General features: G+C 37.7%; 1 protein-coding gene and 1 long non-coding RNA gene across 3 annotated transcripts in view; one reads left to right on the forward strand and one right to left on the reverse strand.

Moving 5' to 3' along the window:
* The window catches only part of LOC135213820 (uncharacterized), a 583,703-nt gene that overhangs the window by 232,290 nt on the left and 335,710 nt on the right, over positions 1 to 15,703 (forward strand). The window lies entirely within an intron of this gene.
* The window catches only part of LOC135213517 (iroquois-class homeodomain protein irx-4-like), a 23,753-nt gene continuing 12,732 nt past the window's right edge, over positions 4,683 to 15,703 (reverse strand). The window contains exons 2-6 of the mRNA XM_064247431.1: positions 14,662 to 14,870; positions 11,725 to 11,840; positions 10,473 to 10,629; positions 7,832 to 8,003; positions 4,683 to 6,866 (exon numbers count right to left, since the gene is read on the reverse strand). Coding sequence (XP_064103501.1) covers positions 6,262 to 6,866; positions 7,832 to 8,003; positions 10,473 to 10,629; positions 11,725 to 11,840; positions 14,662 to 14,865 — 1,254 coding nt within the window. The 5' untranslated portion in view covers positions 14,866 to 14,870 and the 3' untranslated portion in view covers positions 4,683 to 6,261. The remainder of the gene's footprint in view (positions 6,867 to 7,831; positions 8,004 to 10,472; positions 10,630 to 11,724; positions 11,841 to 14,661; positions 14,871 to 15,703) is intronic.

Genomic DNA, 15,703 nt, shown 5'->3' on the forward strand with positions numbered 1-15,703 from the left:
CAACAAAGGAATGAATGGGAAAAGGGGCAATGGAAGAGAGAGAGAGAGAGAGAGAGAGAGAGAGAGGAGAGAGAGAGAGAGATGCTAAAGAAACTAGGTTTGTTGAATGCTGCAACCAGTGTAACACGCTTAGGTTGCATACACGGTTGCCTGCAACTTTCAAAAGGGGGTTGTCGAGAGAGAGAGAGAGAAAAAAAGAGGAAAATGTACATAATCATCGAAAGGAAGAGAACACCAAGTGAATGGGATCAGCTGTAAGCACCCCCTCCCCGCTACCCAAATCGTAACCCTGAACAACCCCCCCCCCTTAAATCCTCCAACCACCCAACTCCCCCCACCTCCAACCACCGCTCCGTTCCCCGAAAATGGAGGACCCTTTTACATCCTCATGAAAGGAGGTTTTCAATTGATTCGGAAATTGTTTCTTTTGTCGGGGTTATCGTAAAACACACGAGAAGGCAATTATCAAAATGAAAAAAGTGGCATGTACGGATGTGTGTATGTATGGTGGTCGTAGCACTTTTATTTATGATGATTCCTGTGTAATCTAGACTATCCTATAAGTTTGTGTTTTATATATATATATATATATATATATATAATATATATATATATATATATTATTATATGTATATCACAAACACACACACACACACACACACACACACACACACACACACACACATATATATATATATATATATATATATATATATATATATATATATATATATATGTGTGTGTGTGTGTGTGTGTGTGTGTGTGTGTGTGTTTTATTTTCTTATTTCTCCATGAAAAAGTTGCAAGAATGCCGACTTCCACTTTCACTTGTAAATACTGAACAGTAAGATCACTACTACAAGTATTCTTTGGACTCTTGTTCTTCAAAGTTGCTGGACAGTTTCAGTTCGGTCCTCTTAGAAGATCAATGACTTCTAACATTAATTTGTAATTTAACCTCTATAGTTTTCATAGCTTGGATATTTTGAATACGAGAGTCGATCATTTATTCTCAACTTCAGCATCAGTAATTAATAGAAATAGTCGGGTTTGTATAATAAGGAAGGGAGGTTATTCTTACCTCGAAAATGAGTTTTATTTGTCTGTTTACTTTAAGTTAGGTTATGGCTATGCATGGCCTGTGTTCTTATAAAACATGAATATTAACTATTTCGTTACGACTAGTACTATTTAGTTGTTTTAACGATCGCTCCCAACGTTATACATATTGTTTCGACAAAAGGTTCTCCAGGGAATATTAGAATATTACTGAAGTGTCTCCGGTTCAGTTTATTGAGTTTGGACACTCACGAAGCAACAAGCTGTAGACAATCTGTCAAATGTCAGTTATTTTTTCCATTGTTCTCTGCCTTTTTCTCTTCGATTCCACATTTTCAGAATGATTGCATATCAAATACTCCATCAGGATTATGCAAACATTGCATTATCGACAGACCCCACCATGTACAAATGTTAAAAATAGATACACCGTAACATAATACATGCCACAGGATTTCGAAAAATACATTACTAAACAAGAAATATATGGATCCTGACACATATTAATCCTGAATGTATTCTAGAATAAGCATTTACCATATAATGTTCAACCCCCAAATATCAACAGGAAAACATATTGTAAAGAACAGTGCTTACCTACTAGAATCCCAAAGGAAGTAACGAAGCACCTGATAAAAAAAAGCTTTCTCTTCCAAACATACTTCCTTCAACGTCATCTCGAACCTTCAATTCGGAGGGAGTTTAAAAACGAGCTTTACATTGCAAGGTATCCGCTACCTCTGTCCTTTCTCCCTGCAGTGTTCCTGGCTTTTCAGATTTCATAGTTTACGAAATACACTTCATATATAAAATTTCTTGAACATATGCTTGATAAAGTGTTACAAATCAGGAAAGCGTAAACCAATAGATCAATTTAAAAAATCTAAATTCATACTGGTAATACATAAAATAAGGAAAGCAGGATTTACGATCGGATACTGAACATTATACAACAGCAAAAGCATTGAAGAATAAAGATTAAAACTATTCCGTCTAACACAAACAAGTCTTCTTCATTGCCCTGAGTGTTTCATCAACATTCTCATTTTGAATTTGTCACCAAAACCCCATCCTATAGGAACGTCATCCACCCGAGTTCCACAAGGGTAGCTTACGGATGGTGACGAACTCCTAATCTGTTTTGGATCAATCACCAACCCCACCGGGCAAACCCACTCTCGTCTCCCCCTCCTCCCTCCCCTCTCCTCCCACCTCCCTCTTAGATCTCTTTCTATAACCCTCATCTGTTGCCCCCCCCCCTTTCTCTCTCTCTCTCTCTCTCTCTGTCTCTCCCCCTCTTTACCCCTTCCCCCTGATTCCATTTTTCCCGGCCGTGTGGACATTAAGCCTCTTGATGTCCCGGGTGTCTACTCCATCCCTACACATGTCCGAGAGTGTCCTACAAGCCGCTGAAGGACGGAGGAATCGCAGGATGCGAAAAGAAGGGCGAGAGAGAGAGGTAGAGGGAAGGAGTGGTTCTCTTGGTATACAAATCGACCGATCGCTTCTCCGATGATCTCTATGTATTTCATTTTCTGTTGGGCTTTAAGGGGTAGCTTGGTCTCAAACGTTTATCATTTGAAGAAAAAATTTCCACTGAAAACTTCATATATATAGTATATATATATATATATATTATATATATATATTATATATATATATATTATATATATATATAGTTATGTGTGTATTTATATGTATGCAATATTCTTGCAGTGCAAGCATATAAAAAGCATCGTTATAAATTAAAAATTGCTCAATATAACCTTACTTATGTATTTATCATGATAAAGCTTTTCAATTTTTTTTTATTTCATTCAGGCTGTTTTAAAGAAAAATCAGAATTATTGTACTTTACTGTGCCTAAGTTTCATTTGTCTTCACACGTGGAATCCAAAATTTTTAGTGGCTGTGGCTATTAAACTAGAGTATAGCTGTTTAGCTACAGTGCAGAGCACGAACGCTTTACGCATCTGTTTCGTTTCATCATTTTCATACCTTTTCTTAATCACTCCTTTAACGTATTTTGTACAAAAACAATAAAAAATCACTATATTCGTTTTGAAAATCTTCCCTTATATTTGTAATAATATTCACCATCAATAAGTTTATAAATCTTCTCTTCCCGTTGCTTTCTTACAGCACTTTTTAAAATCAGTTTTCTGTTTCTCATCTAACTCATGACAGAGATTTTTCATCATCCTCTGCAACAGTGTATCAGTTTACCCATTCAATTACTTCAACCGTAAACAGCAGCCACTCCGCGTTCCACTTGTTTTTTCTTTTACAGAATAGAGAGCCTGATGTAACCTACCCTTTGTCTTATTTTCAAAGTATTTGTCAGTCCCACTTTCAATGGAAATCGGTTTAAATCGTCAATGATTGGAAAATAAACAGCTGTAATTGTTTTGTAAACATATTTGCTCATTACCAGACATAAACATTTTGCTTCAAACTTGTTTTGTTTTAGAAAACGTTTGTAATATATATGTGTAAATGTGTGATATATATATATATATATATATAATATATAATTATATATATATATATATATATATATATATATATATAAGTATGTATATTTATATATACATATATATATTTATTTATATGTGTGTGTGCGCGTGTGCGTAACTCTTCAATTATTTATTATATTTCTCTAATATCGTTTAATTTTGAATTGTGTCTTATTGCTATTTGCTGTAGACAAGAACTGTTATTCTAATTTCACATATTTTGTATCTCTTTCACTGTTTGATTTTTTATAATTTAGACATTCAAGTGGAAGATTGTTTGAAAATTTAATGCGCATTACGTCTAACAATAAAAAAGATATAATAATAACCAGGTAAATACCAAGTTAAATAAATTATCAGTATAAGGGTATTGTTAAAAGTATTAGAAGATTACTATTTATAAAATATGAAAACTTAAGAGAAACAAAATCGCATTGTGGTCGTTTTACGGTTAGTACCAATATGGTTTTTTTTTTATGGTAAGGCTAAAGTCCAAGTATTAGCCAAAACAGGTCACCACAGGTTTATGGGGTCAGGATGGCTGTGGGTTTGGTAATATATAACAGATGGTATAAGTCCCTGTGATAAATGTAAGTCTCTTCACATGTGGTTTTGTTACGGTGTTGTAAACTTTTCACCTCCAACATAATTAAAGATGAAGTTTAAAAGGGCCCATAAAAAACCCTATTTACACGCGAAAACTATATATTTCTATTTACAATCTGTAATGTTGATCATGGGTGATACACCAGTGATCAACATTCCCGATTGCTAATCGAAATATATGGTTCTGGCGTGTAAACAGTGTTTTTATGGCCCTTTCAATCTTCGCTGAACAATGTTAGATTAGATTAAATTATATTCATGATAATAGATGTTTGAACTGAATTTTGAGAAGTCAGCTGGAAATATTTCTAAAAACACAACTGAAATGTAGAAAAAGATTTTGGAGTAGATAAATATTCCCACATTCTGAAAACGGAAGATGAAGTAAATCCGTTTTTCTGTACAAAGTAGAGCATATTTATTGTAATAGTGTAAATAAGGATGATAAAGACTATTTTTTTTATTAGCGGTGGATAATGAGGATAATAAAAAGACTTGAAAATAGTACGTATCACAATTATTTATTTGTTCAAATATCATTTTATATTACATATGTACAAAATCACTCCGATACGAAATTCTCAAGGTGCATAAACACTGTTTCTGGATCCTGGACGATTTATTAAGTAACTTTCTCTTGTGTTTTACTCATCACGGCCCCAAAGTTTCATCCAAAAGGAGCCATTTAGGAATAGAAAAGGCTGGCTAAATCGCCCTTACGGATTTAACTTTACGAGCCTTAATGATTTATGTATCCCCGAAAGATTTTTTTTTTCACTTTCCCAACACAAGTGTAAAATCCCCGAAAAGCAAAGATCGATTTTTTTTCAAGACTTGATGATTTTTGCTGGGTATAAAATGACCCTGCCAATGCTCTCAACTTAAAGAAGGACAATATTCTTCAATGAGAGATTTGGCGTTCGAATTTTGGCGCACGTCTGGTATTGGGAAATAATGAGAAATTTTTCTAGCCAAGAACTTTTTCACATTTTAAACGGAAGTGCCGATGCATTCCAGGGATACGAAAGTTATGGTTTTTGTTTTTGAAATTGGATTCTTTCGCATGTTTTTGGACACCCCACCGAGAGCAACAATAGGTAAAAATACTATGTCTAAAAGTTAGTAGCTACACCTTGTTTTCAAGTTCGCTTTTCAGGTATGAAGTTCTATTGGTTTAATTTTGGCACGTGTGTTTGTCGTCACACCATAGCAGAGAGAGAGAGAGAGAGAGAGAGAGAGAGAGAGAGAGAGAGAGAGAGAGAGAGAGAGAGAGAGAGAGGAAATGTTCTATTCCTTTTGGTAACACATCAATCACAAACAAAGAAAGTCATGTACACAAAGCACATCAACTCATAATCACATATAGATTCTTTGCACTGTGATATGTTTCATTATGCGGAATTCATAGTCAACTATCCACTGCTAAGAGTTGATAAAATGAGGAAGGGAGACGAAAGTAAAAGAAACATTATATTTCATTGTCAACATGCAGGAACGTCCTAAATTAAATATCTTTGGTTGTTTGTAGTGATACAACATAACGGCTAAACAAAAGTAACATAAGAAAATATGATCATCTTATCTCTGGCAAAAATGTTCCCAGGGTGAGACAAAAATTCCCCCCGATCTTTGTGACATCTGGAAACCGCGGCCTCAGAGTCATCACACTCGCTCTGCTTGTGAGGTCCCAAGCAGATTTATTTATACTCGTTGCTTATGAGGCCCCAGTCCTCCTCCCCCACCCCGTGTCAAAGGTACTTATAGCTGCACTTTCTTGTTTTTTCCTGAACGGATTCCCAGTGACATATGCTACCGCCCGGGTGAGGAGGTCCTTTCCATAATGCACTGGACCCATTTGGTCCCGGGGTGCCTGTCGACGGTAACGACCCAATTGTGCTTTCTGCTTTTGGGGTGGGACGTCACTGGGATTGTCTCTACACTGAGGAGGAGGGTCTCGGTCTGTACAGATTCATGGCCCCATCACGGTTTCGCGAGTGACCCCTCGACAACGATGAAGGCGCCTGTCCCTCATTGGGAAGGGTCGTTAACGTCCTGACACTAACGCGCACTGAGAAAGTCATCACACATCTTTATCCATGGCGGGGCGGGGCTCCGGCCGATGGGGTTCTGGGCGGGCCAGGTCCGATCGGACCAAATCACGTGTTAGGTCACGGGCGAGGTCAGGTCGCAGGGCTTCGGGACGCGTTATCTCCGGTCGCGAAAGGTCGTGTCTGGTGAGGTCGTGGCGAGACAGTTCGTGGACGAGGGGCGACGGGGCCAGGAGTCCTGCCGTAGTGACGTCGGAAAGCGACACGGGAGGGAATCCGGCGGCTAAGGATTTGCTGTAGGAGTAGGAGAGCAAGGATTCCCCGACGCTGTGAGGGATGTAAGGATAAGAGGCGTGAGGGAAAAGTGGGCGGGGGTAGGGGGACCCCTCCAGGTGCAACCCGCGCGCCATGCCGCCACCCATCATCTTCCCCGCCCCGCCGCTCAGTCCTCCTAGTCCGCCTGCACTGCCGCTGCCGAGTCCTCCTGAGGTTGCCATGTCAGCCAGGGACCAAATGCGGGGCTTGGGGTGAGCCACATCTGTCGGAGGGGCCCCGGGGGAACTGGACCCCGTTCCGCCGACGCTGGAACGACCCACGTCCACGTCCTTCTTGTCTTTCTCGCTTTCCGTGAACATCACTGTCAATTGGAAATATAGAAAATTTTTATAAAATTCACAATAGCAAAAAACCATGAAAAAAAAATTATTAGAGTAAATTTCGAGCGAAACTATATCCTAAGATTACTATCTTAAACTAAATTAACTTTACAGCCATTATAAGACATTTCATTTATGTAAACGGCCACAGTGTAGAACTTTCCGAGTCAGAATTAAAAATAGAGAACTTTCATAACGATAACATCCGGTAAAATATAAAACTAAGCAAGTGTCACTTAGTAACTACAGCGATTGTTGATAAGGCTTCCTAACACGAGATTATGAAGCCTAGCCACCAAAAGTTACACAGAGAGAAGCCAAAGAACTTGTGTTCAGTATGGTAAAAGAATATGCTTAAACACGGGACTTGGAAAAAAGGGCGTGTCAGAGAAAACCCGTCAATTTCACACCGACATCCTGACGTTGTCGACTTAGGTAACGTTTTTCTAGTAAATAGTATTTCTTTCTTTCTTTCCGTCATTTGTTTTTGACACGAGGAGTCTTCAGGGACTAACTCAGTTAGTATAAGAAGGTTGTTGGAAGACAAACGCACAGGTATTTGAGCTTAAATACATATAGTACGTGTGTAGGCACACTCACCACACGCGCACACAGAAACGCACACACACACACACACACACACATATATATATATATATATATATATATATATATATATATATACATGATAGTTTCTCTCTCTCTCTCCACACTTATGCACGTGTGACTTGTTTTTCATCACAGATATTACGCCGCGGCAAAAGTACTTAACAATTATCAATTCTCTCTGGGTATAAGTTATTCTCAAGGTACAATGACTTCGATATCGAACGAAATTTTAACCTTAATATTTTTTCCAAATAAAAAAAAGCTCACGTCATTATCGTACCATAGAAAAACAAAGGTACAAAAAAAAAGCAAAGAAAAAACCGTCCTCATAACCTACCATCTTTATCGTCCTTCTTATCATCGTCATCTTTATCTTCCTTATCGTCTATCTTCTCATCGTCTTTATCATCGTCGTCATCGTCGTCGTCATCCGTTTTGTTCCTAGGTTCCCACGTCATCTTATTTTCCTTTTTCAACCGACGACGAGCGTTAGCGAACCAGGTGGAGACCTGCGGGAACGAAGAGAGTTGGGAGTTAGCATTGAGGCTTTCAGAGAAAACAAGGCATGATCCGACCTCTTGCTTACACGGGGCGCGTGCTAAAATGTACATAAATAGCGCGTTGTTTCACCAACGAAAATTAAAATAAATCCATTATATTTTATTAGAAATAATTATTCTGTACTGTTTAACATGCACATTATTTATATTTGACATTTTCGTTCTAATAAATAAATCATAAACATCCTCTCCTAAAATTCCTGGATCCCTAAATCAACGCAAAACACCATTTTCAGATTTTTTACGCTTTACCATAGGACTCTCCTACCCGGCCCCCCAACAAGAACAACAACAACAAGACAACAACAGCAACAACAAGGTAGTTTAAGATTATGAAAATCTGACTAAGAAGATATAATAAGAAAACAGACGCGAGTTAGCATTAGTTATAGGATAAGCTGATGGGAGAGAATTGTAAAATAAAAGTTTTTATTTAGATTTTTGAATACATGAATAAATAAGAAACAATGACGGAGGAGGAAATGAACATAAGGACTTTTATGAAGACAAAAGAAATGAAATTAAATGAAAATGAAATAACATCAAAATACTAATAAATAAATACATAAATAAAAAAATGGATCGAGGATGATGATCAAGAACGGTATCAGATGGAGGTTAAAATCAATAGTTTTTTTTATGTAGATGTAAAATGAAGGAAGACATACGAGGAAAATTCATGAGGAGGAAATAAGATAGAAAAACGGAAGAAAATTAAAAGGAGAAAATGAAAGAAAGGGTAAATGTAAAACAAAGGTAGAAGACGATTAAAGAGTAAGGGAAACCAGAAAAATGGAAAATGAATAAAGAAAATAAAAAATAAAAGACAAGGAAAGGTATAATAAAAGAATAAAAAAGGACGTAAGGCAGAAAGTGAATAAGAGGGCAAGATTAATGAAATACAAAGCCATAAAAGAAAAAGGGAAGAAGTCGAAGAAGAAAAGGGATATGAACAAAGAAAATTATGCGGAAGGAAATAAATGAATTAAAAGTTAAATGAAGGAATGAAGTAAGAGAAAGGAAAGGAAGAAATCTGGGAGAGAAAGAATTTTTTTATTTCCGAACAGAAAAAGAATTGGAAGAGGTGAAAAAATAACGGTCAGACAGACAATGAATGCAAAGTTATCAATCTATTCCGCTTATCCTATTCTACCGAATATTACCGTGTTTCTCTCTCTCTCTCTCTCTCTCTCTCTCTAAATATTTAATCTTTCTCTTTCCCTCATTCTCCCTTCCTACCTTCCTCTAAAGCTTAATTCCCTCTCTTGTATCTTTACCTTCCGCTGAAACCTCTCTCTCTCTCTCTCTCTCTCTCTTTCTCTCCCAATATATCTCTAAAACTTTATACCACTCTCTCTCTCTCTCTCTCTCAAGCTTTATACCTCACACACACACACACACTCTCTCTCTCTCTCCCTCACTCTCTCTTTCTGCAAAGCCCTGCAAAGTCTATGTAGGTTACGGACGTCCTTCCCGTTTTTCTAATGAAATAAAACTAAGCGCGACATTCCTTTGAGAGTTTGTTTTCATGCTCATTCCCTCCTGCACTCGACGACTACGCGCCTTTGGGCGCGCATTAAAAGCACATATTTCTCCTTTTCAAATCTCGCATGACCCTTAATACGGGTCTTTATTATGCCTAAGTCTCTCCCCTCAGGTCCATTGCCTTTCCCCTTTTGCCCTCTCGCTTAGTATTCCCCTCGTTGCATTCGTCCTCCACAATCATCATCATCATCATCATCATCATTTTCTTCATCATCATCATCATCATCATACGCGTCTTCCATCCACACCCTTTCTTCTTAGTCTGTTGATGATCGTAAAGCGGCTCTGTCTCCACCCGCGTCTCCTCCTGGGCTGGAAATTCCCCGATTTCGTCGGAGCTTAAGGGTTGTGTCTCTTTTAATCAACGGGTTTTCGGAAACTAATAATGAATGCTTAGCAATGAAGGAACGAATGCTTTCACGTTTATCTGATAAATGCGTAACCATACTCTTTAATACAAGGTGAAGGATATTCTAATATATATATCTATATATATATATATATATATATATATATATATATATATATATATATATATAGTACAAATAAAGTACTTGTCGTGTACGCGTAAAAATACGGCGTAAAAATATCATTCTATATATATATATAATATATATATATATATATCTATATATATATATATATATGTATATATATAATCTATATTTATATATATATATGATATTTATTTGTGTATTTTTACGCGCGTACACGACAGGTACTTTATTTGTGCGTACTTACCATTCTGAGCAATTGCACCGAATCTGATAATATATGAGAATCCCAGCGCTGATGTACACACAAACACACGCACACACACAGCTTATACACACAGACCGATGAAGGAATAAACATGAAAACACAAACACACACCTGTGTGAGCGTCATTTTGGTAATAATGGCCAGCATGATCTTTTCTCCTTTTGTGGGATAAGGGTTCTTCTTGTGCTCGTTCAGCCACGCCTTCAGCGTCGCCGTCGCTTCGCGCGTGGCATTCTTCCTGCGCGCCGCGTCGAGTCCTACGCCGTATCTGAAGGGGAAAGGTATTTGGGTTAGTTCCCTGCTTTTAAGGAATGCATCTTTCAGGGATGAAACCCGATGAAAATACGCAAGAAGCGCAGCGTATAACTTTGATGATTTTGATATGATAAAATAGTATTCGGTAGAAGGTAAATGTAAGACACTGAGGTGAAATTTTTTTAATAAATGAAATTATTTATGATTTACGAAAAGTTTGCTATATAACCAGCATTTGGGAACATTCGAGCCATTTAAAGCTTAAGAAGACATTGTTGGACAGCAAGATGGAAGAAAGGAAACGGGAACATAGGAAAAGAAGAAGGATCAAAAAGTGGGTGCAGCCAGGGGCCGAATTAAGGGACGCTGCAAACAGCGTTTAGTATAACACCTACACTGAGTTCTTAATGAATAATGTCACGTTTCTATTTACTTTGTGGTTAATATCTGGTGTGAAAATGATTTTAATAACGCTTTGCTATCATGAAGTGATACCAGGTTGCTGAAGAGAGGAATAATTTGATGGAAAAGGTGAAAAATCCTGTACAAAGAACATAAGGCACAAGGGGCTTAACTGGAAATAGATAGCATAAGTAAGGGATATCTGGTTCTAGCTCATCAATGTCCTTGTTATCCAATGAATGTCAGAGAACAGATGAAGATGAATGAAGATGGAAATAGAACAAGTCAAAATTGAGCTGAGGTTTCTTCGGCTCAATCGAGTTTTCTGCACTGCGTATAATGAAGGTCACCGAAAATAGATCCATCTTTCGGTGGTCTCGGAATAATGCTGCATGACTCGCGGCCCTTGAAACTTTAACCACGGTCCGGTGGTGGCCTGTCCTATATAGTTGCCAGACGCACTATCATGACTAACTTTAACCCTAAATAAGATAAAAACTACTGAGGCTAGAGGGCTGCAATTTGATGTGTTTAATGAATGGAGGGTGGATGGTCAACATACCAGTTTACAGTCCTCTAGCCTCAGTAGCTTTTAATATCTGAGGGCGGACATAAAAAGTGCGGACGGACAGAGAAAGCCATCTCAACGGCTTTCTTTTACAGACAACTAAAATGAGTCAGGCGAGTACCAAACACGAAAACTCACCCAGCAAATGGGTAGGAGGCGAGGGCGGTGTCGTAGGGGTAGTACACTGATGGGTAAGGCCACGTAGGTGCCATTGGGGACGCTGCCAAGGAATCCTTCAGTTCGAGTCCTGCAGCCTGGAATACAAGATGAGAGAAAAATACGTTAATAACCCTGTTGTGAAAAAGGTTGAAGATTTGTGTAATGTGAAGTGGCAATAGACAATAGTTTGAAAAAGATCGTTATGGAAGCAATGGAATAATAACGATGGGTTTTGGATCGGAAATCAACAAAAGTGGAAAAGATTGAATTTCACCTATGGAGAAGAAACGAAAGCAGAGATTAAAAAGAGCGTTATGGAAAAAATGGTAAAATGATTAATAAGTTATGGAAAGACATCAAGTCATAGTCGAGACGATTCTTATGAAAAAGAATAAAGAAGAGTTTCAGAATCAATAACATAAAACAAAGCAAAAATAGATAAATCAAACGGGAAGATTATGGGAAACAGAAAACGAACCAAAGAAGATGCTAACAGGATAAAAATATATTTATAAAAAAAAAAAAAAAAAAGAGGACAAGAATGTTCATCGTGAGTACGAACGGGAAAGGAAAATGGCGGAACGGGTCCTCCGTGGCGGTTATGTTATTCTTCTTCGTTTCTTTTTTGGTAGCGATACCGAAGGAACCCGACCGACATACCCCTTATCCCAACGGGCATGCGCGTCCGAATTCCACGGCCATGTATGGCTAAGTGGAGAGGTGTCCAGCGGGAAAGATTTACGATGAAAAGAAGTTTAAAAAGGGAGAAAAAAGTGGAATTTAGCATGTTCGAGTCCCTTCAAATGTGAAGGCGTACTCCGCCGAATTTGCCGTGTTCCCTTAAAAGCTATTTTCGGTCCCTCGGGTCTAAAATTACGAATGACTATGTTCCTTAGCTATGCTACTCGTTTCCCCGTAGGCTGAAGTCATAGATAACTATGTTCCTTAACTATGCTAACAGATAACCAGTGTTACTTATTATGGAAGAGCTATCGTTGGGAATGCTAAGAGAATAATATCGTGTTTTAGTATGTACAGCCTGAGAGTTATCTATTTTGGACTCATTCCTTTTAAAGAAGTCTGGGACTCCTGACTGCCGACTAAAAATACCAATTTATACAAAATATGCAAAAAAAAAGAAGAATAAAAAACGCTTGTCTCTATGGATAGTAATAGCAAGGTTCTGTGAAGAGAGAGAGAGAGAGAGAGAGAGAGAGAGAGAGAGAGAGAGAGAGAGAGAGAGAGAGAGAGAGAGAGAGAGAGAGAGAGAGAGAGAGTTGCTAATACGAGAGGAAATTATATAAAACACTCAAGCATATTTCATATATATTTAACTAGGAGATTTTCTTCTACTATTGTACGTTTATAAGGTAGAGTATATATTCCAACAATCAATCTTATTTTGTAGAGTCAAGACTAACTGAAAGCAAATATAGATAGCCGTCTTAAAGACTAGAGAAAATGTTTAAAGAAATGTTCAGGTATGGTTAACATGAAAAGGGAAAAAGGAAATAAAATGGACGAGATCATATGTTCGTATATGGCAGCGCATTTTGTGTGATATTTCACATGATTTGAGACTAAACAGAGAAAGTGCGATATACACCCATTTTAAGAGTTACGAAGTCAACATTGACCAATAGCGAATTGAATATAATGAAAGTGTTTATAATGATCAAAGATAGCCATGAGTAATAAGGATGAAACTACGCAATTATCTTAACAGAGGTAAAGCCTGAGTATTGTCTGTTTAAGATCAAAATCCAAGGAAAAAAAACAATAATGTTAGGCTGTACTTTACGCAAGAGCATCAGTATATTTTTGTACATAAGTAGTCTCAGGAAAGAAATAGGTTTTGGGGTAATGTGCACATGTACGAAAAAAACCCGGATTTAAAAATAGAGCAAGCAAGAAATATTTTAAACACTGTAACCACAAATACACTGCAGAAAAATTATACTTCCATGACAAAGGTGTATATTAACAGTGATTTGCCAAAGATTAAAGATGAACGGCATAAGAATCTAAATGGCTTTGAACAAAAACAGACTAGGAAAAAAAACCAACTAATCTACCAAGATACACGAGCAAGAGTACGGATTTTAGAAAAATACAAAGTATTATAAACAAGTTTAGCGAGGTGCAAAGTAGAAATTCAGCATCTTACTGCGAAATTAGTGTCAAGACTGAGAATCAGGAGAATCAGCAGCAAACATGAACTAATGCTTAGCAGTGATCTGTGAACGTGGAAAGACACGAACAAAAAGGAGGCACCATTAAGCAGTGACTCTTGTAAGAGCCAAGACGAAACATCAAACACTGTAACGAAATGGTTGGCACGAGAAAGCAGACCAGGAACAGGACTGGATTAGAAGTGTCTCGCACAGGATTGGTGACTGGACAAAAATAACGCCAAAGGAGCATCTCGCCCAATAAGAATAAAAAAAACATATCTAACACAAAAATCAAGAATAAAAACTAGGTTTAGCAAGTCAAGGACTAACCTAAAGACCAGAGAAGAAAGAAGAAAGAATTGCACTGTATTTGTATGTTACTAGTACCTATGGCCATAAAAATGACAAACTGATGACTTATGAAAATATAATTCTGAACGATCAAACAGATTTAAGTATAACTCAGCAAAGGCATCATAATATGGTAAAGAACAATTCTGTGCAGATAGACAAAGAGCAATAAAAAGACTTGTCACATATGCAGTTGATATTAGGAACTGTGACAGCAGTCAAATTGGGCACAAAGGAAAATCATGGGAAAATAAATATTCGGTTAATATGAAACACTAAGCACAAGAATCATGGTTAGGCACAAGCTACTGACCAGTGTTACTTTGTAAAGTATAAGACATTAAGTGTAATGTCAATACAGAACACAGAACAGATTTTGCGTCAAACTTACCGTTGGTGAGTAAAAGGCCGACTGTTCCCCCCCTAATGTGGGTAAGGGGTAGGGTGTGGGCTGATCAGGATAGGCAGCAGGTGAGTACATAACTGAAAGATCAGTGTGGTGAAGTGTGGGTACAGGCAGTGCGGGTATGGGTGCTGAGACTGTGTGTGCTGTGGGCGTCAGACTCAGCTGGGCACTGCTTACCAACGGGCTCATCCAATCTGAGGAGAGAAAGAAAATGTGTCATACATAAATGATGAGTTTGGTGGATTTCTTAACTGTAGCAGAAAAGTTAAAGCACCAGCAATATGTTCTTTGGAAAATATCAATGTTGATCGCGAAATCATATACCGGTTATTATTGTTGTTCGTTTTATGAATATAAGGAACAAAGAAACGGCCAATTAATTTGATATGCAAGCTTCCGTGCAAATAAAAAAACATGCAAAAAAAATACCGATAACTAGTAAACTATAATATAAAGCTGAAAAGACAAGAATAAAATACCGCGCAACAAATACAACTAAAATATATTAACCAAACAACCATGTACTGCAAAAAATACTGCACAGGAATTTGGGTTTTCAAATTTTGTGACCAGGAGTTTCCATTATGGCATTCTTAACATGAGTGACTCCCTATAGATAGATGGCAATATCAGGGTTACTAGGTTATTTTTCCCCATTTGACTTCAGATTGTACTGAGCTTCTTGTAGTATACACGCATATGACATAAAATGAGACCGAAATGCAGGTATCAGCTTATAATTATACTGAAAGTCATGTACCAAACGTGTCACTAAGATCCCATCTGGTCGATGAATATTATAAAATAAGCGAGTAGATCCATTTCTTGTGTACTCAGCGTCAAACACTGGCCCCCTCCCCCGACTCTCTCTCTCTCTCTCTCTCTCTCTCTCCCTCCATAGGGCTCTCGGCACAGTAAATCCCATAGAATAAATTTTCATTCAACCTCTTCAGGAATCATCCTCTCCGGGCCACTTAGAATAAATCCAAGGCCTTCTTCCAGAATAAATCTCCAGCGGAATAAACCC

The sequence above is a fragment of the Macrobrachium nipponense genome, chromosome 43 (assembly GCF_015104395.2).
Source record: "Macrobrachium nipponense isolate FS-2020 chromosome 43, ASM1510439v2, whole genome shotgun sequence".
Taxonomy (NCBI): Eukaryota; Metazoa; Arthropoda; class Malacostraca; order Decapoda; family Palaemonidae; genus Macrobrachium; species Macrobrachium nipponense.